Below are 24,579 nucleotides of genomic sequence, written 5' to 3'. Positions count from 1 at the left end.
GCGTCTCATAGACAATTTCAGCCTAAACCTTGAAAGCTACAAAGCTGTGGCCACCTATAAATAAATATCTTTATGCTCCAATATTTTAGTACTAAATAGTTTTCGTATAGATATATGTTTATAGAAACTATTTTTAACAGCTACACAGTTAGAAAACTAGACAAAAAAAGTGTTTCACCGACAGTTTTTTTATAGTTTATTTTCTTGAAATATTAATAGTATTCTCAATGTATCCATGATTTTGTGGTTGTGGTGCTCTCACTTCATGCGGGAGGTCTGGTCGAAACCCATCTATGCTAATAAATTTTTTTAAATAACTATTGATTCTGGTTTTTGTTAACTTCTGATTACTGTTCCTAGATGGCTTTTGATTTAAAATTTAAAAATCATCTTTTTAATTTTTTTGATTTTTGTTTATAGTAAAATTATTCTGATTTTTGGTAATTTACCGAAATATATTGAATATTGAAAAGGTAGCAAAGATTGATAAACGAAAACATGAAAGAAAAATTATGAAATGCAATTTTATTACCATTCCTTTATTGTGCTTGCTATTTAATAATACATAACGAAAGGGGCATAGATTCTACCTGGTGTCCTACGAAACCTCTCGTTGTTGTTTAATTTTTGCTTAAAAACGCGCATCTAAAATAGTTCCATGCTATTCTGAAACACTCATATATAAATGTGAATACCGTAGTTTTAAAGAGAAACTTTTCTTGATATTTTGAAATTAGTGGCAGTTTTATTCAAATAAAATACATAACTAAGCAAGAGTTTTTAGAATTTTTTCTGTTTGCTTTGCCAAACAAAAAGACTAAACGATGATGGTTCTCTAATGTTTAAATTTGTCCTAAACACAATATCGTAAGATGTGATAACGTGTAGCAGCTTATATATAAATTCAATAATGTTTTTAAAACAAAAAAAATAGCTTAACCTAAATAAGTTGTTGTAAGTTCATTGCTTTATAAGTTATAATTTTGGGTAAGGAATTTATGAGAGCTGTTTACCATTTTTATGATAAGTATATTGAATAAAAGTATTATCTATATATAAGGTACAACCTACTAAGAACCATGAAAGACTTTTAAAAGAATGTATTCTCATGTTGGTTATTGTTAACTTCTAAAATATAATAACAATATATATATTATATAATATAATAGTATTTGATATAAATGTTATATAACCAACAAAGCAAAATGGTATTCCTTTTTTATACAAACACTATGCCGCGTTTTTGTAAATCTCATAAAGATACAAAAACAATTTTGTTACATATACAATACATGTATGTGTTTTGTTTCGTATGTGTTTTACGATAAAATCGATAAAATAAACTTTGTTTTTTTGGATGCAATATCATAAATAATATATTTTTTATATTTAATAAGAAAGAAAAAAAAAAAGAATAAGTACTGGACTGCCTCAAAAGGATCTTGTAATAACTAATATTTATGAAATATTTAATTTTATGTTCAGTTGTTTAAAATACAGGCCGAAAATAATACGCTTAGAAATTTTTGTGCAGTCTTAGTGTATCACTAGCATGTGGTAATAATCAACGTAGCAAAAAACTTGATTTTTAGATATTTATGTCAAAAATCTGCAAAAATTTTAGAATATTTTTATGACTATATTTTTAAAGTAATTTTTTATGTCCTTCCTTATAATAAGGAAGCTTATTATAAGCTTCCCAGACAGTTTAAAACCTTTTTTTACACTGCGCTTATTATTATTCTAATAATTCAAAAATAAATCTAGAAGTGTCGTGGGACACCCGGTTGGAACTATAGTCCTTTCGTACATTGGTTCATTATAAATGTAGCGCTTACTTTTTTTATTTACAAGATATTTTGCTGAAAATTTAAGGTATTAATTTAAGAAGTCAAATACTTGTTTGAAAGAATTTAATTTGAAAGCTGCTTTTAGTTTTTACTGTATGAAAAAATTGTATTAGTTTAAAAGACATATTTCTGATTTAGTAGTCAACCCAATATATGAGAACATTACGTTTGGTTTGATTAGGATAATTTATTTTGAAATAACACAAAAAATTGTACTTACTGTAAATTATCTCTATTTTCTTTAACTTCTGATAACTTTCACAATTCAATTTTTTTTAAATGATTTTGACAAAAAGTACATAAATATAAAATGATTTTTGCATTTTCTCAAAATTCATGGCAAACTGAATAGATTGAAAAAGTTTTAGTTTCCTATACATAACATAGATGTCGATTTTTAGATGTGTCTGTTGCAGGTTTTTTTGGCTTTAACTCCCAACCAGCAAACAAATATTGTGCGATAAGGAATATAGTTCCAAAAATCGTTTTCAAATCATTTGAAGATGGCTATGATTTTTCCTATGATTAAGTATTATAAAAAGTATAATTTTAATTTGCCAGACAGAAATTAGGATGCTTCACTAGAACGAATCCTGCGTTAATTAACGAAATCGCTCTGAGGTTCAAGTCGTACCTCATTTTTAATTTTCTACCTAGTGTTGCTAACTCTCAATATTCAAGCCCGCTAAACAGACGATAGAAAACTACTAAAAAACGATAAGACAGCAGTGTTACAAGAACATTTTTCGATTTTTATCAACAAAACTTTCAATAATGAGCATAAATAGTATTAAAATATTAAATTATTTTAAACTAAAAACCACTAAAAAATTATTATAATAAATAAGTTATAGGACATTATTAAAAAAATTAGTATTATGCATGTTCTTATACTTTTTTCTTTTTTTATTTAAAATAAAAATTTTCTTAAAAGTTTCAAAATAATTATTTAATATAGTAAACAAACAGAAAAGTAACTTTTCAGAAAATAGATTTTCTAAAAGTATCCTGCATAATTTATGGAAATGATTGTTTCAAACAAGTTTTGTTTGAAAGTGTTTTACCAAAGAATTTTCTTAAAAAATGTTTTTAGTATAAAAATAAAGAAATCGATACTATTTATACAAAACTTGTTGTTACACATTTTACTAATACTTTTTAATAAGAATTCCGAATCAAACAGCACACATTTGTTTTATAATTATAATACAGACTGCTTTTAAAGAGTTTTTTCCCATGTTTAATTAAATACACAAAACCAAATGATTGCAAACTTCCATCGACGAAGGACCTTCGTGGAATACATGATAAAACAGTTTAGCGGGCCTTATATGGCCAAGATAACACCTTTCAAGCATGACCTTCTCGAATAATTGATTTCCTAACAAAAAATATATTTTAACGCATTTATTTTGTCTAATACTCATGCCATTTTCACAAATCTAGTTTGCGGAGTTTTTCTATGGCAAGGTAGATTTTGATTAATATAGTTCGATAAAACCTCAAAAAAAGTCTGTTTCTCAAAGAAAATTTTGATATCTTTGATTATTTTTATAACTAGGTGGTTGTAGATAATGATAACGTGGAAAAAATGTTTACCAAGGATCAAAAAAAGAAAAAAGTCTGGTATCTATAAATAAGGCGTACGTCCTTAATTTTGAAAAATGTGGCCACTTGATTACAATCGCTTAGAACATGTAAGGTGTCCGTCTGGAAAATTACCAAGTATTGAACTATTTGCCTTGGTGCTCGAGGACTCCATATACAGTCCGGCATCATAATTAATTTGTAAGTGGTCGAATGTTGATATTAAACCCATAGAACCTAAATTAGTGGACCTTTGCGTTTAGAACATTTACTTCTGAAAATTAGTTTGCATCGGTGGAATTTCTAAAATTTTCGGTTAACAACTCTGATTTATGCTTATTTAATTATAAAGAACCGCTAGTTTACATGAAAATTTCTTTTTAACAATAATTAACCGGAATTTATTTTAATACGAAATAAATGAAAATTTAAGTAGGTAAAAAAATCTAACATAATAAGCAATTTCTTATTGACAGAAATCAAATTTTATGTCTTTTTCTTTTTCACTAATACAAAACATTGGCTTGGCAGTTAGAAATCAAAGTTGTAGGATACTTAAAAATTACAAATAATAAAATTTTTAATTTATTTAAAAACTTTTCAAAATTTAAGATCTTTATATTTAAATATCGATCCTGTATAGAAAGATCGAAATGAACCTGATAAAAGTTTTATAATTTTCAAAAAAAAAATAATTTTTTACTTCGAATTAATTTTTTTCTAAATCATATCAAACATTTATGAAAATTATTTGACTATAAAATAAATATTACTACAATATTTTGTGGAATATATTAAGATTACAATTTTATGAAAATGTTTTATGCTATACAGAAAAAAATACATCAATTTTGTATTTTGTATGATTATTTTTACCTTTTTAAGGATTCCGTATTAAAAATGTTAAATATAATTTAGCATTCATTTCATTTAAGTGTAGTATCTCTCATTTATTTTAAATCAAATCTACATAACTCCCAAATCAATATAATTTATTTTATTTTTGTTGTATCACATTTTTATAATATTGATTTTAAAGTTGAATAATAAGTATAGTCTTCATAATAGAGTGGAAAACGACCTAGGAACCGAACCAGCATCATGATATGTCGCACTTGATCGATTTATACTATTTAAGACAAATATACAGGATGTATACTATTTAGGTTTATTTATTTTTTGTTGGTTAAGTTTACAGTGGACATCTTACTTCTGGAAACTAACTCTTCTAATATTTCTTACGGGCTTTAACTATTTTTAAATGGATTCATTTGTGTCGACTTTCCCAAAATTAGAAAGAATTTAAAAGTATTGTTAGAGGCTATTAATAAGTAAAGATCCTAATAAGGCATGTTTTCGACAGGAAAAAGCCTTTTATGTGCATTGTAAAAGTTTTTCAGTTGTAACATTTGAATTTATCCAATTTTGGCACCAAATATGGTTGAATACGTCATGGAAATTTGGAAAAATAGTAGCCTGGGGCTTAGATACATTTTGGTACATTTAAAATACTTTCAAGTGTGGATATTCAAGCTGTCATATAGAATAATTATTAATTATATTCAATTCTGGATCTCATACTTTAGAAGATCTCATATCTTCTATTATATCTTGAAAGTTGTAGTCATTTTAAAATCCTTTTCATTATCTTATTTCTGAGTCTTACTTAATAGGATATTTGATGAATTCTTGCCACTGAAAGAAAACGATTGCCAGAGTTTTGGCGGGAATCAGCTTATTGCATGTTGAATAGTAGTTCACATTATTTCACATCAATATAAAAATTAACATATATAACGACATCTATTAATACTAAACCAAACTATTATCAAAGTTATAATCCAATGCACACAGTGGCCTTAATGAATACTAAAATACTAAAAGAAACCAAATTGTGATAATTAATGTGTAGTATAAACCCATGTCTTTTCCCATGGTCTCATTTATTTATACAGGGCGTTCTGTTATTGACTGCAGATCGTTATCCTGCAGAATAAGCTCATAAAGACGAAGGAAAAAGTTATTTACTACTTTTGGATCCGAGGCCTACTTTGCGAGATAATTAACAAAAGAAATTAATATATATTTAGCGAATCACAGTTCAATAACATTTTGAATGAAACCAATAAAACACTACTTAAAGAGAGGATGTGTTTTATCTTAGTGGAAGGCGTCTCTAAATGCAAAATTATTACAAAAAAAATTCTATTTGGCTACTTTTGTTATTATAAAAACTAACCCATTAAAACCTACACTACGTTTCTTGGTAAATTAAGTGTTGTACGCAACTAATCGTGCGAATATCACATACGTTAGGCATATATTTGGCAAGACGGGCAATTGTCCGTTTTGATAAATATATGCTGAGATACACATACACCGAGACAAACCAAAGTATGTAACACTTTATTCCCCCCTGCTCCGTACCTATATTATTATTTCTTATTAAAAAAATCAATCCTTTTTTCCAAAATTGCCCTGGCACTCGTACATTCTGAAAAAAAAGCTCTCACTATATTTTGCTAAATAACAAAGCACACTCTGTATATAAAAATGTATGTCGTATAGATTTAATGCTCTTTATAGGTACAGTATAAACATTTAGGTATAAAATATATGTTGAGATGGAAAAAAGGATGAAAATACAGCACAATAGACATTTAAACGATCCTATCTACATATATTATTATACATATATATATATATATATATATATATATATATATATATATATATATATATATATATATATATAAATAACATACATATAAAGGTATATATAAAGATATTTCTGTTGAAAAATATGAAAAAGATTACAAATGTTTTAAGAACGCGTACTGACTGCCATCTGCAGAAAGAACATACCTATCTATCTATCTATATGAAATATATATAAATACAAAAGAGTAAGTGAGATGGAGAAATTTATAGAACCAAAAAGTAACCAAGTAAAAAGCACCAAGCAGTACGAAGTTATTATTGTTAAGGATATATATATACGGTACCTATTTGTATATATATGCGAAGGGAAGAAGTATATGAACTTTCCCTCTTCTTCAATATATACAAAAATTCTTTTTATTTTTGTTTGAAGAGTGGAAATTTTACAGTCGAATTGGCACGCGATGCGACGGGAGGTAGGTCTGATTCGATCAATGTTGACGAGTCTGGGCCACCAGCATCAACATCTCATCCTATAACATTCATACTACTTTACTATCTTTAATATTATATGTATAAGTATAATATTTTGTATGGAAAAAAATTTTTTTTTTTGTATGTACATTAATATATCTACTTTCATCTATTTCTTTAATATTAAAAACAAAAAAAAAGAAGAGGGACTTATGTTAAAAGATTTTTTTTTAATATTTATTTTATATTAAAAATTAAATTATTGATTTTAAGTAATAAATTTATTAAAATGTATAGGGGATCTGTTCACATGAACGAAATATTCTTTGTCTAGTCAAATAGAAATCATTTTTTAAATAATTAAAATACTTGAAGACTCGGTTATGCTTCACTGTTGCTATATTTGAGAAAAAATGCCATCTTAAGGTGAAGTAACATTTTGAATATATTTAAAAAATTTATTATCCTTCAAGTATGTTATCCCGAATGTAGTGGACCAAAATTATTGCTATGAATTCAATGCCAAAAATTACAATTTATCTTTTATACTGCCCATAATTGGCATAAATTAGTGCAGACTTCTCATGCCAATCCATTATCGAACCCAATGTTCGATTCTTATCATTGTAATTCTCTTCAACTTGAAAATTGGTGGTGGCTTTGTATATAATTGATTCAGATAATTTAGCTGGACCCTTAGGTAAGACTTATTTATGACACGGGGTTCGTTGTGATACCAATGAAACGTTTAGATTTGTTTAAGAACAGCAAGAATGTTTTGACATTAACAGACTTCAGATCGGACAGATCGTCAAACAAAGACTTATCCAAATGAGTTAATATTTCAAGGCAAGGTACGCGTGCTCAAGATTTAAAGTTCGTAAATGAACAACATAGGTCAATTGAGACTTGGATTCATAGGACCCATCTTGGCAACCGTTAGGGATAGAACAGAAGTTTAAATGTAAAAGGCGTTTCTTATAAAAAAATAAACAACTTTTGTTTTCCATTTTCCATTTTTTAAGCAATAGTTAATATGTTTCTAAGCAAATTAATTTTTTTTTGTAAAAAGTAGGTATGTCTGATAAACTTCGTTGAACAGATGTCCATAAATTGTATCTCTTTCACCCTGTTTGTTTCATATTATTTTATTATTTGTTAATGGCCTGTGCGAGTTATTTAAGGACAAATAAATCTAGTTTTCTATATATGCTGGGTGTACAAAAATTCAATTTCGTCATAAAAATATGTGTTCCATGACAAATTCATTTGGAATGAAAATCCTTGCCGATAGATCGAACTTATGGAAAGAGTTAACTAAGGCCGAAAAAAGGGTGTTCAGGAAAAATTTACCCAGAAGCAGGGGTACCCAGTACACAATTTCGTGTTAATTATCGAGACCTTAGCCGATTAGCGAAAAGGAGTTTAAGGAATATTTTATATTCAAAATTATGTGAGTTAAAATCAGCCCTACGATAATAATTGCAGCAAAATTAGTATAATTATGCAACTACTGTGTGATAGGTTTTTTTTTAAAAATAATTTGATGATTATTTTGGAAACCTAAACCCTACAAATCATTTTCTTGTTTATTCACTTATAGAACATAATTTTTACAATGTGTATATAATTCTAAATATTCCGTTATTTTACATAAATATGTGTATTTATAAAAATTTATTGAATTCCAAAATATATTTTTATACAATAGTCATGTCTGTTATACAATAGTGTTATAGAAAACATGATGTCGTTCGTTTATATTTGTCATCACATAAGTACTTGTGACATAAATCTTGTTTGTGGTCAAAATACTTTAAATACAACACACATACAATAATGTACCAATGTTGTTCTGGATTTATACATATAAGGGACCTTTGAAAAACTTTTTTGTACTCTAGCTAGTATATTTTCAATTATACATATAATAAAAATGTATAACAACTATTTTAAAATAAAATATACCACCTGCAAATGTGTATTAGGTATCGTCTTTTTCTATTTCTAACATATATTTATCCATTATAATATAAAACTGTCATACTCAATATTTTTTTTAATGTATTCTACAGTGTCTTCATTATTATTTGTCAAAAGACTGATCGATGATTTTTCTATAATTTTTTTTCAAAATCATTATATCAAACTTTTATACGAAATTGTTCAAAAATTTTAATTGGGTAGATGACTAATATCGAATTGGACACATTATCCATATAAATGTAAAAGAACCTTTGATATCATAATAAAATTTGAAAGTTAAATTAAAATTGATTAAAAAACGAAAAGGCAATAAGTATTTAAAGATTAAGGCCAACCTCTTTCTTGCAAAACAGAGTTTTATATATAATCTCTAAGGGACAATTTTCCAAGAAATGTTTGGTACTTAACGCTAGAAATATTAAGTATGTTGTATTGACCCAAAGCATACATAGTATACAACAAAACGTAACTTTTCTAATTCACTTTATACATCCTACACTTGGTATTTCTTAGCCGCATGCACATAGGGTGAAAGATTATTGTTCTATATTGCCTTTTTCCATTTTTGATAAATATGGTGGGAGCGCAAATAAGTACATTTGAATAGTCAGATGTAATGTAATATATAATTTATATGCGTTTCCACCATTTATTTCATGGGGTTTAATTTTTTGGTGCGTAGCCCTCAAAAACATTTTGTAGTGGATCAAATTGTGAATGTAAACCATCCTCGCATCCACTTGATCACGAAAAAAATTTTTAGAGTTCAATTACAAATACAAAAACATGCGATGACAGTGACGGTGACGGTGACGCGAATTCCATGATTTTTGTTCCCTCAAAAAGTGTTCAGCGTGCCAAAACAAGTTTTTACCTCAAAATTTAGTCACCATCGCCATTATTAGGATGCTTTGAAACTAACCACTTTGGTGTTCGTTAGTTATATTGAGTTGCTGAATGAAGAAAGACCTAAATTTGATCGAAACAGAACTTCTTACGAAATGGGCAGTTTAATACATTGTTCTTTTAGCCCTAAAAAAAAAGTACCTATACATACGAGTTAATCTACATTGCCCCTTTGTGCACTTTCATTTCAATTTGGACTATCAATATTATAAAACAGAGAATATACACAGTATTTTAAATGAAGTATTTGTACTTTAAAATCCATTCAAATTTGGACAAAAGAAGCTATTTTGTAAATTGGTGAGTAACCAAATAAAAATGAATGACAAACGTATAAATAATGTTTGACATTATTATTAAATGACTTTAACAATTGAATTTTACAATATACAATCCGAATTCGAATATTTTGTCGGTGCTGGACTAGCCGAATAAAAAAGGTTCCAATAATTCAAAAATGTATTCATTTAGTTTTCATCAATCATCAAATAATTATTATAAATCAAATACTGATTACCTAAATAATTCTTAATTATTTCAATATCACAGCGTATTGTTTTACAAGCTTTAACTTTTTTGCTTCGTAGGGCAGTTCAAAATTAAAACAGAAAAATAGAAAAATGGGAGAAGCACTGAAATTAAGGTAGTACGAGTAACAAGGCAATTTTAGATTTAGGGGTATAATTATTTGTACCCTATTTTCAACTTTGATGATGAATTTTGTTATAACTTCATGAGTGTAGACGAAAAATAAGGATAAAATTTTTCGCTATCTGCCTTGGCTTTCGAAATATTGAAAGCTAAATAATTAAACAAAATTTTTAATTTTCGATATTTTGAAAATTACATTATATCGAAAAATTGTATTCGTAGTTTTCGTCTTATTTCGTCAAGATATAACATAATTAACCATCAAAATTAAAAATATACATTTTCTTTAGTTTATGCCCTCACTACCGTGCTCAAACATCCTTAATTATTCGGGCTTTTTTATTTTCAATAATTTATTAAAGATTTAACTTTAATTTAAATAGTTTGCTTTGTTTAATTTCCACCAACTAGTTTTGGAGAAATCTATGAAAACTTATCATCCATCAACCGTTTTCCCATAAGACCAATGTTCAATATGCTTACTTTTGAAGTCATTTACTTATTTAAATAATCGGGCACCCCCCCCCCGCCTAAAACTTTAAAAATTGATTAAGACTTAGTCCAACTTCATTTTAAAAAAATCAAGTCTTTTAGAAACTTTTCAAATCTAGAACTCGAATAGCCTGTTCGCGTCCTGGTTCGTCCCGGTTCGAGTGTATTTTTTTCAATTCTCTTTAATTAAGATTACTAGACAAGATATTTGTCAATTTAGTTTACACTGTATATGTATCATATTAAAAATATTAATGATAATCGAAGAGATCGTTATGTAAATATATATCGTATGCATGATTAAAAGTAAACAACAAAAGCATAAAGTAAGATATAAAGTTATATTCAGATTGAATAAAAATAAATCAATTAATTAAATAAATATAATTAACTTGAAACATTCCATTCATTAACAGAGTTAATCATAAACATTCACACTCATAAAAATAACATAAATACTATAAACATATAAATATAATACTAATATATTTGAATGAAGTCATCATAACTCATAAAAGTCATTATTACAATTATTATTATTGTCATATAAATATTTCTTCACATAACTTACAACAAATAAACAACACTAAATAATATCTATATAGCATGAGGAGTATTGTAAATAGTTTCCTTGTTGGTCTATAGTTCTGTACATACTTCTGTTCTATCCCTATTTAAGTTGGTTCCTGTTCTATGATTATACCCCACATCTACTCCTCAACAAACACTTCCATTCCATGTTAAATTGTAGTATATACATATGTGTTGTAAGTATATATTCCGTATAAAATAGTAATACTATAGTAATATATTACCCTATAAATACACAGTATTGTGATCGTAAAATCAGCAGAACGTATACAGTAAAGGGGCAGCAAAATCTAAAGATAAGCACTTTAAACCAGGAATAGGGTTTTAGGATTTTTCGATAAACAAAACTTCAGGAGTAATCACTTCAGGTGAAAATTTTCACTGCACGTGGCAGTAAAGTGAAGTTGGTTTTTGAAAATCTTTAGAAGTACGCAAAATATGAACGTTTAAAATTCCTAATTAAATAAAGAGGAAGATATAGGTTAGTGACGACATTGTCCGATATCACCATATAGATACATATAATGTATCTTTGTTTTGCTAAAAGGAGATGGGCAACAACCATTGAATGTTATTAACTTCTTCGTTATTTTATCAATTTTAAAATTTCACTTTCAAATTTCGTCATGATTTCAAGTCTAATGTTAAATTTTTATGAGTAATATGGCAAATTCGACATCAAGCAACTTCCGAATTGGGTTGTTGAATAAAAAAATAAAAATAAATTTTTATATTATTTGAATTCTTAACATAATATAGAACTTCGCCAAGGTAATTGTTAAAAAAGTTATGTATAATAAAATAAAAGTTAATTACATTGAATAAAATTTAAAAAAGAATTCACAGATTACAAACGTTCTTTTGACATACTATGCTATGTTCGTGACGTATTAATGCTAAAAAAAACAAAATCCAAAGGTATTTATACATTTTGATGTATAACTAAATAATACATAAATAATTAAAATTATTACGTCACAGCGATGTTTTACGAGAACTTTTCTTCGGGCGTTTTCGTCTTTTGAAAAGTTGTCTAAAACTGTATTTAACTCCCCAACCGAAAAAAGGGGTATTATAAGTTTGACCGCTCGATATGTGTCTGTTTGTCTGGCGCTCGATGTGTGTCTTTTTTGGTTTCGTTTCAAATTTAATGGGGAGTGTTCTTAGCTGTGTTTCAAGTGCGAGTTAAGGGTTCCGTACCCGAAAAATTTCTCGGTGGTTTTTTAAATTTTGTAAATTTCACTTAAGTTAAGTTTAATAATTACAAAAAAGTTTACGTTCTAGGTCTTAGGTTTCAGAAAAATGCTAGAAAATACTGGTAGTAAATCGGTTTTTATAATATTAGCCGAGAAATTTTGAAAATTAATAACGATAATTAGGCCTTAAATCATTAACGATGATCTAGATTGAAATACTTTAGAGGACTTAGAATTCCAGTCTCTATAAGCTGGTCGGTTTTCTATTGTTTACTATTTTTAAACTCTCTTTATCGTAATAATTAGCATACTAACACCATTTCAATTTCAATTTAGAATGACTAGATATTGCCTATAAATTTAATAAATTGTATAAATACATTTATTTATTAATATAATTAGTTAAAGTTTATTGAAATAGAATTGACAGACATAAAATTATTCATTATTATTCAATTAAATCACACTTGAATAAAAATCTGATACTTGATTACAGAATAAAGAAAATATAAGTAAACAATATGCAAATAAAATACCTAAACTAATAGAATTTTTTACTTACTAAAAATAATACAGGTATAATGTATACAAAAACAATAATAAAATATATGATTATTAAAATGAATAGTTTTCATTAAGGTAGAATAAATTTTATATAATAATGCGTAGATTAAAATAATAATAAACAATAGATACATTATAATATGATTATGATTAGTATTAGATATGACAGTTTATCTAGGAGAGTTATCTGGCATTTTAGATAAATAAATGTTCATATGTGTGTGTAGTAATATGTTTATGTATTTGTATCTACACCTATACCTAACTCTAATATTATAACAAGCGAAGCAAACAAACCGTTGAAAATTTTATTTAAGAATGTTCGAGCACAAAGGCTAGCTTTTTTCTATAAAGTTCGACTAAGTCTAGTTTTAGAGGAGTTACCCGAATTCAAAACTAGGCATATTTAACATTGGTTTTATGGTAAAACGGTAGATGGATGATATGTTTTCATAGATTTCCCTAAAACTAGTAGTTTTGGGGAGTTACCATTTACATTAAAAACTTTTATCAATATTGTCAAGTTTTAAGCTTTAAAATCTTACCAAAATCAGAACTGTGCATAAAAATGAAAAAACATTTCTCGGTAAAAACACTAACTATGATTGTTAATTTCTCCAAAACCGTACAGATAATCGATATGAATTTTTCACAAAACAATGATTAATTAATAAATAAAATCTCAGGTCTTTGGTATCATTTTCAATTTATGGTATCAAAATATCTTAAAGAGTCGAAATGAAAATAACAAAAATTTAAAATTTTATTTATCAATAAATCACCCTTGTAGAAGTTTTTTGTGAAAAATTCTAGAATATATGGTTAATTATGTTGAAATAAGTTTTAATTTTAACTTCTTAGAAATGCCGCATTTTTTATAGTTTCGAATGCTTGCAACTCCCAAGTAAAAAGTTTCATTTTTCTTTTTGGTACAAAATCGATATTTTAAAAAACTAGTCCAAAATTCAACTTCTCATAGAAAATCCTTTTTTCAAAAACTTTAAACTTGCATAATCCAACCGATTTGGTGTAAATCACAAGGTTATTTATTATTCGATGTTTTTTTTTACCATCTGAAAATTTCTTAAAACATGTGTGTTTTAGCGAAACTTACGATTTTTTCTTTGTCTCAAGTCAACATAATACGCCCTACTCAGAATTGAAATATCAAAAAATGAAGGCTAAAAATATCTGCTGTTTTTTTGCAAAATTGTTTATAAGGACTCGAGTAGAATGTATCCTTGCAGAACAAATCTCTCAGCATGTGTCTATTATATAAAGAGAAGTACACACAATACATCGGACACACAACGACATGATATATATGTGATATTCATTTTATTTTATGCAACAGTGATTATGTGTTATAATGTAAAATGTTTTTGCACATTAAAAACATACTATGAACAAATATCATATTTTAAACTATTTAAATTATTAATATTAATATGTTTATAATATAATAAAATGATAAAATAATAAATTATATTATAACCTAACACTCCTAGTTCAAACTCGTTGAAAAATTATGCCAATCACTCACTGTCTTTTAATCTAAATATATGTTTTTACGAATATATTTCGCACGAAATAATTTGATGAATAAAAAACTTGAGGCTGTCTAAAGCTGCATACACATATTCTATTCAGAGTTACTAGATTTACAACTTTGACCCTATCTATTCAGAAGTTTAGAGTTATCAACCCAGTTTATTAGTCCAGTTTACTGAAACCGCTGAAAAACCAGCCAATAGGAATTTTAGTTTGCAATTTTTTTTCTATTTTTTTTTTTTATTTTTTAAAGTAAATCTCTTATCATTTTACAAAAGAAAAATACAATAGTTTTACATACATAGTTTTCTCAGTCTTGAACAAGACTAAGGCTTAGGAAAACTTCGATCCACGATTCATTCCGCTGTAAAGTCAAATAAAAATTTTGTTTATTCATAGCAATTTAATTTACAAAACCTCTTATGATTTTGCCAAAGAAAAATGCTATCCACAGGTTTTTTTACTCTAAAGCTAGACTATCGCCTAGAAAAATTTCGGTACTCGCTTTTCCACTGCCAAGTTCAGATTTGATGGTGATTATATTTTTTATATAATGTTATTTATCTTAAAAAACCTATAAATTTACTAGATTTTGACATTTAATTGTTCTGTGAATATGAATATGTTCTAAAACCTCACAGCGTAGAAAGCAAGAAACATTAAATTATTATTACTTAAATCATAGCTAGCGTAGCTTTAACAACAACTTGGCTATTCGAAACTTTGTTTTTCAAGGAAAGATTTAACGTGGAAAGCGTGAGTAGACATGTGGCTGATTTATTTCAAAAATCGATTTATATTTCAAAAATTTGCTTATCAATAGAGTGGCAATGAAAATTACTACAGATAATTGCATAATATTATAACTGGTCATCAATATTTGCATTCTCTCATTTAATTTTGTCTCTAATTTAACCTCTGTATTTTGTATTTTTATAAAAAAAACAATTTTCATATTTTCATGTAGAAACCGAACAGGAAAACTGTATAAACTTTAGTTTTAATTTTGTGAAAATGCAAAAAAAATATATATATATGTAAAATGGGATTTAATGTTTTTTTTTTTTTTTTTTAATGAATTTGCATGTTATGTAATTAGTTTTGCAAACGTTAATTAGTTAATTAGTGATACCTGATAATTTTAAAATTATATAAATCAGTTTGATAATTTGGTAGACTTAAGCACAAAAACTACAGTATGTTTCATTTATCAATTAGTATTGCAAATAATATTTATTAAAAATCGTATAAATAATTTTAAAAATAATGCTTTCGGGTTGTTGAATTAAATTTACATTTAAAAATCGTGATTTTCAAATTTTAAGAATATTAAAATTAAAGTTTGATGAACCATACTCGAGGTTAATCGTGTAACTGAATAAAATTGGACTTAAAAAATTAAATAAATTATTAAAAAAGCTACCGAATCGATACATTTCCGCTAGTGTTTTTTTTAAACATTTACTAAAATAAGCCCTATTAGCCCCATTAGCTCAGCTGGTTAAGGCATAGCAATTCTGTCCCCGGTATGCTTAGGGTAGCGGGCTCGATTCCCGCCGTCACAACAAAATATAATAGTTGTGATGGGCTTATTTAGTACATGGTATATGTATGAAGGAGGTGCACTCAGCCTCTGAAATTGAGGAGCTGATAAAGGAAATTATCAGCGGAAAGGTGGTAAAACACATTATATGGTATCACAATGGGCTCTATAAAATAAGTCGAATTATTCCCACAAAATTGTTGACGGTGTAGGTTGTACGTCATTTTGCAAATTTCCCTTGAATTATTAATCACATTACATATGCAATAATTAGTAATTATTAACGAATCGTAGGTACTCTTTGATCAAATGGTTTTGATTACCAATTAAAATTATATTTCAAAATCAAAAGGATTATTTATAGTATTTATTGTAGTGATGTATAATTTTAAATTAGTTTTAAATATACCATGATAATTTTTTTTTCAGCAAATATAATTATTACTATTTTTAAATTAATTTTATATAATTTTTTGAAATTATAATATATTAATGATTTTGAATTGATCTTTGTAAATTAATTCATATTCTCAAAAAGACATTGACTGAATTAACAAAATTATTTCAAAAAATAATATAAATTAATTGGTAAGTATATTTAAAAAAATTTTGTAATTTTAAGACTAATTATGTGAAGAAAACATTCAGCAGAAAGTAAGTCGCACCAGTCACCTCGGTAAAGGTGGGATGAACCATGGGGTTGCCCATTTTAACTGTTACTCATTAAAAATATATCATCATTATTAGATTCATGATATTATGACTAAAACAGGTATGTGTAATGATGAGCAAATAAATTAAGGTTTTATGAATTACTACATTTTAAATTCTACTCTCTACTAGACGGTTAAAAATTTGTTTGCGACTTAAATTATATTCCTATGTATGCTAAGATCTTTAAAACTACGGATTTTGATGCAGTTTTTTCTAATAGATAGAGTGGTTGAAATAGGGTTTGAAAGGGATGTCCTTCAAAAACTTAAAAATATGTACATCGATAAAGCTCAAATATTGACAAGATATACAACCAGCTTCAAGGATTGTATTTATCTATTTTTAACCTTCGGGTAGTGGAAAAGTGGAACGAGAAATTGGGAATGAATAATCGATTATTTTAATATATACCCAAGTGGGGTATCAAATAAAAAAACAATATTGTCCAGCAAAGCCGGTAGTTCACAGCTAGTTTTAGTATAAATATAAGTAGCTGTGTGTTCATACAATTAGCTAAAGAAAAACAGATATCGAGCTAAAATTTACAGCATTTTCAAGACGTTACTTTGAAGACACACTAATATACAATTGAAGCAAAAAACCCGTTTTCAATAAAGCTTCTTGAAATGGGATCCAATAAGCAGCCTTGAGGATGCGTCTTAGCTGTGACTGAAAAATGTTTATTTCATACTCATACTTGTTTTAGTTTCATCGTGTCAAAGAACAAAAATTAGTTATATTTTGAAAAGAGTAACATTAAAATAAGTTCTATTTTACGTGATCGCATGTTTCACCCCACGTCTAGCGAGGGCCGGAGTTGACAACTTCAGTCTTAGCTTGTTCTTCACACCGCTTTGAAAATAAAGCACAGTAAAACTACAGCCAAACATAAAATAAATAGACATTCATTTCTTTCGTTCCTTTTTTATTCGAATTTTGATTTTCAATGTAGTCCCTAATTTTTATTTTACTTACTTTAAGATCAAGTAAATTCCATAATGTTGATGTGAACTTAAAAAATCATGGAACAAACTGGAATGATCTTGATTGAATCCCAATGTAGTGTTATGAATTCCTTGGTTTGTCTCTTGTCTAGTAAGATAGCTATTGTGTTTTGTTTTGGCAATCGAATTTTGCTCGTATTGTGACAGAACTGTGGTTTGACTGTGTACTTGGTTACTCAACGACAGGTCACAGCGGTGTGAACCAGCTAGGGGGGGTGTTCGTCAGCGGCCGACCCTTGCCAGATTCCACCCGGCAGAAAATCGTTGAATTGGCACATTCGGGCGCCCGTCCATGTGATATATCCCGTATACTCCAGGTCTCCAATGGCTGTGTATCCAAAATTTTAGGAAGGTAAGATATTAATTATATTTTTCCCGAATATTTTTATTATAACAGAAAAAAGTTAATATTTAACAAATATTTTTTTTTTTTATAATGATAGATATTATGAAACTGGTTCAATAAGGCCACGTGCAATTGGTGGTTCCAAACCACGTGTAGCAACTGCTGAAGTAGTCAGCAAAATATCTACATACAAAAGAGAATGTCCGTCCATATTCGCGTGGGAAATTCGTGATCGATTGCTTCAAGAAGGAGTATGCAGTAATGATAATATTCCAAGTGTAAGTTTTATTATTTACTTTAATTTTTCTATAATTTTTTTAAGTTTAGTTACAGCATATACCAAATAAACTAATTATTTTTACTTTTGACACCGCGATTAAATATTTTTCGAAAAATACCCACTTTTATTACTAACATTCGGTAGAAACATTGATTTTCGATTAGTTTATACCCAAATATAATCAATCAAAATTAAATATTACTTATGAAATTTTCTAATGTATTTTCTAGAGTTTTTGTTTTTTTTGTTTTCGAGAATGTTTCACGAGATGTCTAATTGAAACTACCTGCAAATTTTCAACTCCCTATCTTTTATAGTTTTGGTGAAAATGGTCACCAAAGTTTTATCTTAATTTGTGCCCCCACGAGTAAACAGTGATGTTTACGAAAAAATGTTTGAAATAAAACTTGTTAATTTTTTTATATGGAATAACTTTTATATTTTACCATTTTTCGATCTCTAATGGTATACAAGATGGGCCCTTTACATTTGATTGAATGAGCAAAAAATGCACCATTTTAAAATTGCAATATCTCGGTTAATTTTGAAGCTAGAAAGTCTAAAAAAAATGTGCACAATTACTTAAGCTCAGAACTTTCTTTATAATTTGATAAATAATTTTTATTTTTTGTAATTTGTAAAAATATGACTAAAACCCCCAAAAAGAGGGTTAGGCCCCTCCCCTAATAAACAGCAACCTAATAAACAGCTGAGGAAAATTTCAAAGATGCAAGACTTTGTTCATGATTTTTATTTAATTTTGTTGTGCTAACAAGAAAAAAACACACTGTACCTACATTGGATGTATTTCTAAATACTGATAAGCATCATTAATTTTCTTTTGGTTAAATCTTTACCAAAGAAAAAAAGATATGTTTTATCTAAGACTCATGTTTTCTAATATATATTTGTTCTACTTTTTCTAACATTGTTTTCTTAGAGACTGTCCAAAGAATTTTAATTAAACAACACCGTCCGTATTTCTAAATCCATTGTGATTTATGTAATCCCATATGTGTATAAAGAAAAATTGAACATAACCAGCTGCTGTGGTACTAAATTATTCAAAGGGAATATTACTTGGGAATAAAGAAGCTAACTGTAAAAGAGCTTTGCACGGACAGTTTAATTCTCAGTTTAGACTTACCTTTAGGATAAATGATTCTAACCATGTTGTTTCGAAAGAAAATAAATTCTTCAATCACTTGGTATTGGTCTTTCCTGGAATTTTTCAGCCAAACTAGTCTATAAAGCGTTTTCAAAAGGAGCAACCTCATTCACCAATACAATGTCAGAGTAGCTGAAACAATATTCTTATTGGATCCATTAAATGAATCTTTTTTGGTGAGAGATTATTTTATGTAATCAGATAATCGTGTACAAAAGTATAATATCTGTTTATAAAACAACAAAATAATAAGTAACACTTATAAATAGATGCTATTCTTGTGATATACTTAACATAAAATAATCTCCCAACAAGTAAAAAAGTATTTTTAAATGAATCCCATAAGAATAATGTTTCGGCTACTTTGGCATTGTATAGGTAAATGTGGCTATTCCGTTTAAAAATACTCCCTGAAATATAGCTGTGCTGAAAAACCCTGTATAATAAGGAGCGTAATTGATACCAGAGGTAAAAAGAACAAGTAGGTATATAGAGGTGTCAAAATTTGTTAGTTTGAGAGTTTCGAGAACGGTACCATGCAGGAATCTTTAATTTCATCTTTTGGTGTCTTTGGAGAAAGGGTTCCACAGTGCTAAGGCTATTTGCAGGAATAATTTTTGGTTTTTTTATTGTACCCTGTCGACTTATGTTGCTCTCGAACTGTTCTTTCAGATCGAAATTTTTAAGTAATATTTATAAAATCCATACTTAAAAAGTGATTTTATTTTATGTATTTCATAAAAGAAAAAAGATTTATGAAAATATCTCCATTAAGAAAAATTGTTTACGAAAGACGAGTCTATGAAAATAAAAATATGCTTAAAGTAATATTTAGAGAAAAACATAACACAAAAGATAATTTAATATACATTTTCAAATTGAATTATGATTTGCATAAAAAAATTTTTTGTATTCTAGAGAGTGTATTCTATATATGTTACATGAAAAAAAAAACAATTTTTATTCAAGTCTCATTATTGTAGGACTTTTCTCTATTAAACAATATGAGATATTAGAGCGTCATTCAACCGTAGAAGATGAAAATGAAACCTGTTTGTGCAATTTATACAATATGTATGTATATGGTATATATAAAGACTGATTCAAATCTCTTTTTAATACCATGTATATATGAAAGGTATACTAAGTTTAGTCCCAAGTTTGTAACGTCTAAAAATATTGATGCTACGAACAAAATTTTGGTATAGGTGTTCATAGAATCATTTCATTATTCCATTATCGGCTGTCCATCTGTCCGTCTGTGAACACGATAACTCAAAAACGAAAAATGATATCAAGCTGAGGACTCAAGACGTAAAAATTGAGGTCGAGTTCATAAATGAGCAACATTGGAACTTGGGTCCGTAGGACCCACCTTGTAAACCGTTAGAGATAGAACACAAGTTTAAGTGTAAAAAATGTTCCTTATCAAAAATAAACAACTTTACTCACGAGGGCACACACTAAATGAAAATTTTATATTATGTATTAATATGGGATTATCTGTTAAGTATTTGTGACCTGTATCGGTATATGTGTAATGTGACAATCCATATTGTCTATACATGGTAATTAAACAATTAACTCAGTCAATTGATTGTTTTCACTTGTTTTAATTTGATTTCAACCATTTTACATACTTTGTCTGTCCATTCCTTGTTAGTTTGCGGTTTCTCTTTTTTGAAAAATTATTTTGTAATCTAAAGGTAAGAATTTATAATATTCTGCACCAGCTCAAAGCCAATTTATCCAAAATTCAACTATCTCTAAGAATTTCTTATTGCTTTCAAGATTGGATGCAAAATAGGATCGAAACCTGGACATAAATATTTTATTTGTGTATATTTCCCGTGTAATTACTAAAAAAACTGTTCCAAGAAAGTTTTGATGATGATTTCTCAAAAAATTGCTCATTTAATTCCAAAAAAATAGTAGTTATTCTTTCAAATCACTTTGAAAGAAATATCCACGACTTGTATGTCTTGCACGCTGTTTAAAATTTCGCAACCAATGATATTGTAAAGACTTTAATGGTGATGTCAGTATGGAAATACTGAAATATCCTCCATTTGATGTCAGTACTAGAAGTTATTGCAACGATTGGATTTTGTGAAAGATGGCATAACTCTTAAATCAACAGTTGCCGATCTGCAAGAAGTATAAAATATAATGCAAGCGCATAATGGAAATTATGCAGGCCTGGCTCTAGGAATATAGGAATACAAAACATATTTTTCCTTCAGATCTACAAATTTTTCACTCTTATAACTTATAAATCAAACTATAGCATAAATGATTTATATTTTATAGTGGGTAGTATAATTCGCGCATAAATATATATATATATATATATATGTATATATATATATATATATAATCGAGGTTGGTATAATATTATCTATATAGGCATAAAACGGTTTCGTTGAAAACATGTAAATTTCCATAGCAACTATAATATGATCGTAGAGGAGAACTCTCTCTCTTGTTATATATATTATTATATTCACGTTATAACTTGACTTTCATTCGATATACTTTAAGTCGATTGTGTTCGGATTATCAAATAATATTTATCTACCTGTACTTATTTACAAATTGATCATTTTAATTTACTATTATTAATTTACTATAGTTTATAGGTATCTATATTTAATTAATATTATAGTTTAATATCATTTTAGAAAATTGTTAATCGCTATGAATTGATTGATTCATTATTAACAATGGAAGGAATTCTAAAATTATATTCATACAAAATAGGGGATTGGACTAAAACTTTTTATTACTTCAGATTAAGAATTCTCACTTCACGCATAGAAAGATGAAGTTGGTTTGTAAAAATCATTAATAGTATACAAGATATGAACGTTTAAAATTCCTAACTAAAGAAATAGGAAGATACCCACTAGTGACGTCATACGTGGGTATCACCAGTGATGTCACTATATGTCGACTGGCAGACTATATGTTTGTAAAGTATAGAATTAAGTAATATATTTTTTTCGAAAAATTGTCAGTAAAAATTTGGTTATTGAATGTCTGATACTGAATAAGCCAAGAGAAATAAGTCAACTAATGATTTCTTGTTTATTTACTATTTTGTGTATATCTTACGATTAGATGTTTGCAGTCACTGCTATCTTTAACGAAAAAAGAATCGAGAGGTGTCGTTGGACACCTGGTAGAAACTATGTTGCTATCGTATCTTCGTATATAATGAATGTAGCGCTTACTTTTTTGCTCAGATTTGTTTTGATTTTTTTGCTGGTTTGAATGATTGATTAAGCATATGTTCAATTTTGTAAAAACATTTTGTGCTTTTCAAATATTCAGTGTGACTTTCCAGCTCATTTGCTTTATAAATAAAAAACAAAAAATTAAAAAAAAAAAAATTAAAAATATACAACAAGATAAAAATTATTTGAAATTACAAATAACAGTGTAATTACTTTTTTGTAAATGGTTTTTTTTTTCTCTCACGATACTGTTTGCATATCTGTGCATTAGTAATTTTGAAATTTGAAGTATTAATTTAAGAAGTCAAATACTTGTTTTATTGTTTAAAGAATTAAATATTTTAGCTATTTTAACTCTATGAATTAATTGTAATATAAGTTTAAAAAAGAGAAACTCTTGATTTAGTATTATTATGACATAACATAAAATTTACTTGTCCTAACTTTAAATTATCTCTATTACATTTAATTTTTGATAACTCACAACTCACACTTTTGAATGAAAAGCATAAACTTTAGACAAAAAATATAAATTGACATATTTTATTGAATATTATTTTCAAAATATTTGCCAAATTAATGGCAAGCTAAATCGATTAAAATAGTTTTAGTTCCCTAGGTACACATTGCCAGATTTTGGTTTCGTTGTAAACTGTTGCACATTTTTGGGGTTCACCTCCCACCCAGTAAACAAATTATAACGTGCGATAAGGAACATAGTTCCAAAAAAGCCGAGGGGAAATTCAAATATATTCAGAATCACCCATTTGTTTTCTAATTTTGGCCATTTTTTGTTGGAGTTTTTTCTATCTGCATAAATCTTTAAATTACACTAGCTGTGAACTACCCGCTTTGCTGGGCAACATCCCCATTTGCACCCTTCCCTCCACATTTCCTAGCGTTGGATAACAGTTTTGTAATATACACGTCATGCTCTTTTATTTGATACCCCACTTATCAAATAAAAGTAATATATTTGTAAATATTCGATAATTCCTTCCCACTTTCTCGCTACACCTTTCTACCCTCCGAAGGTTAAAAGTAGATAAAAACAATAGATCTTTGAAGCTAGTTGTATATCGTGTCAATATTTGAGCTTAATCGATGCACAACTTTTTTATTTTTTGAAGCATATCCCTTTCAACCCATATTTCAACCCCTTACTCTACTATAATATGGATGTATTATACATAAAAACCTTCCTCTTGAATCACTCTATCTATTAAAAAAACCTGCATCAAAATCCGTTGCGTATTTTCAAAGATTTAAGCATACAAAGGGACATAGGGACATAGACACATAGGAACATAGGGACATAAGGACAGAGAAAGCGACTTTGTTTTATACTATGTATTGATTTACCTACAGAAGTAACAGTAACAGTAACATGTTACCGTTTAATTCACTCAACATATTTACAAAAATTACCTTTTTTGTAAATATCTATCTACTTTATTAAAAATATCATTTAAATTGATTTACTTCTTTTTCCTAATATTCATTTCTTGTTTTTTAATTTATAATTTTTTTTAAACAATGTATAGTGAAGATATACAAATAGTTAAATATGAACGCTACAGACTATATACCAGTTATACTTAAAATATTTGCTTGGATTATTTCAATGTATATGTGCAGTACACCACATATTTTCATACAGATTTTTATTTAGGTTTCTCTCATAAACGAAATACATTATGAAATGGATTTTTCCCCTGTTCTAAATACTTAAAATTAAAATCAGAATTCTTGCATACGGGAACCATGCTCACATTTAAT

The 24,579-nt window shown here is 27.6% G+C and overlaps 1 protein-coding gene across 2 annotated transcripts in view; it reads left to right on the top strand.

Annotated features, from left to right (window-relative positions):
• Nucleotides 1-24,579, top strand: part of LOC123297601 (paired box protein Pax-6-like) — a 110,621-nt gene that overhangs the window by 8,525 nt on the left and 77,517 nt on the right. For both annotated transcript variants that reach the window (XM_044879341.1, XM_044879340.1), the window contains exons 3-4: nucleotides 17,957-18,122; nucleotides 18,214-18,394. In XM_044879341.1, the coding sequence (XP_044735276.1) occupies nucleotides 17,957-18,122; nucleotides 18,214-18,394 (347 nt within the window). The remainder of the gene's footprint in view (nucleotides 1-17,956; nucleotides 18,123-18,213; nucleotides 18,395-24,579) is intronic.

This window comes from Chrysoperla carnea, chromosome 4 (genome assembly GCF_905475395.1).
Source record: "Chrysoperla carnea chromosome 4, inChrCarn1.1, whole genome shotgun sequence".
Taxonomy (NCBI): Eukaryota; Metazoa; Arthropoda; class Insecta; order Neuroptera; family Chrysopidae; genus Chrysoperla; species Chrysoperla carnea.
Note: the sequence above shows the minus strand (reverse complement) of the source record. Positions and strands in the feature narration are given on the sequence as shown.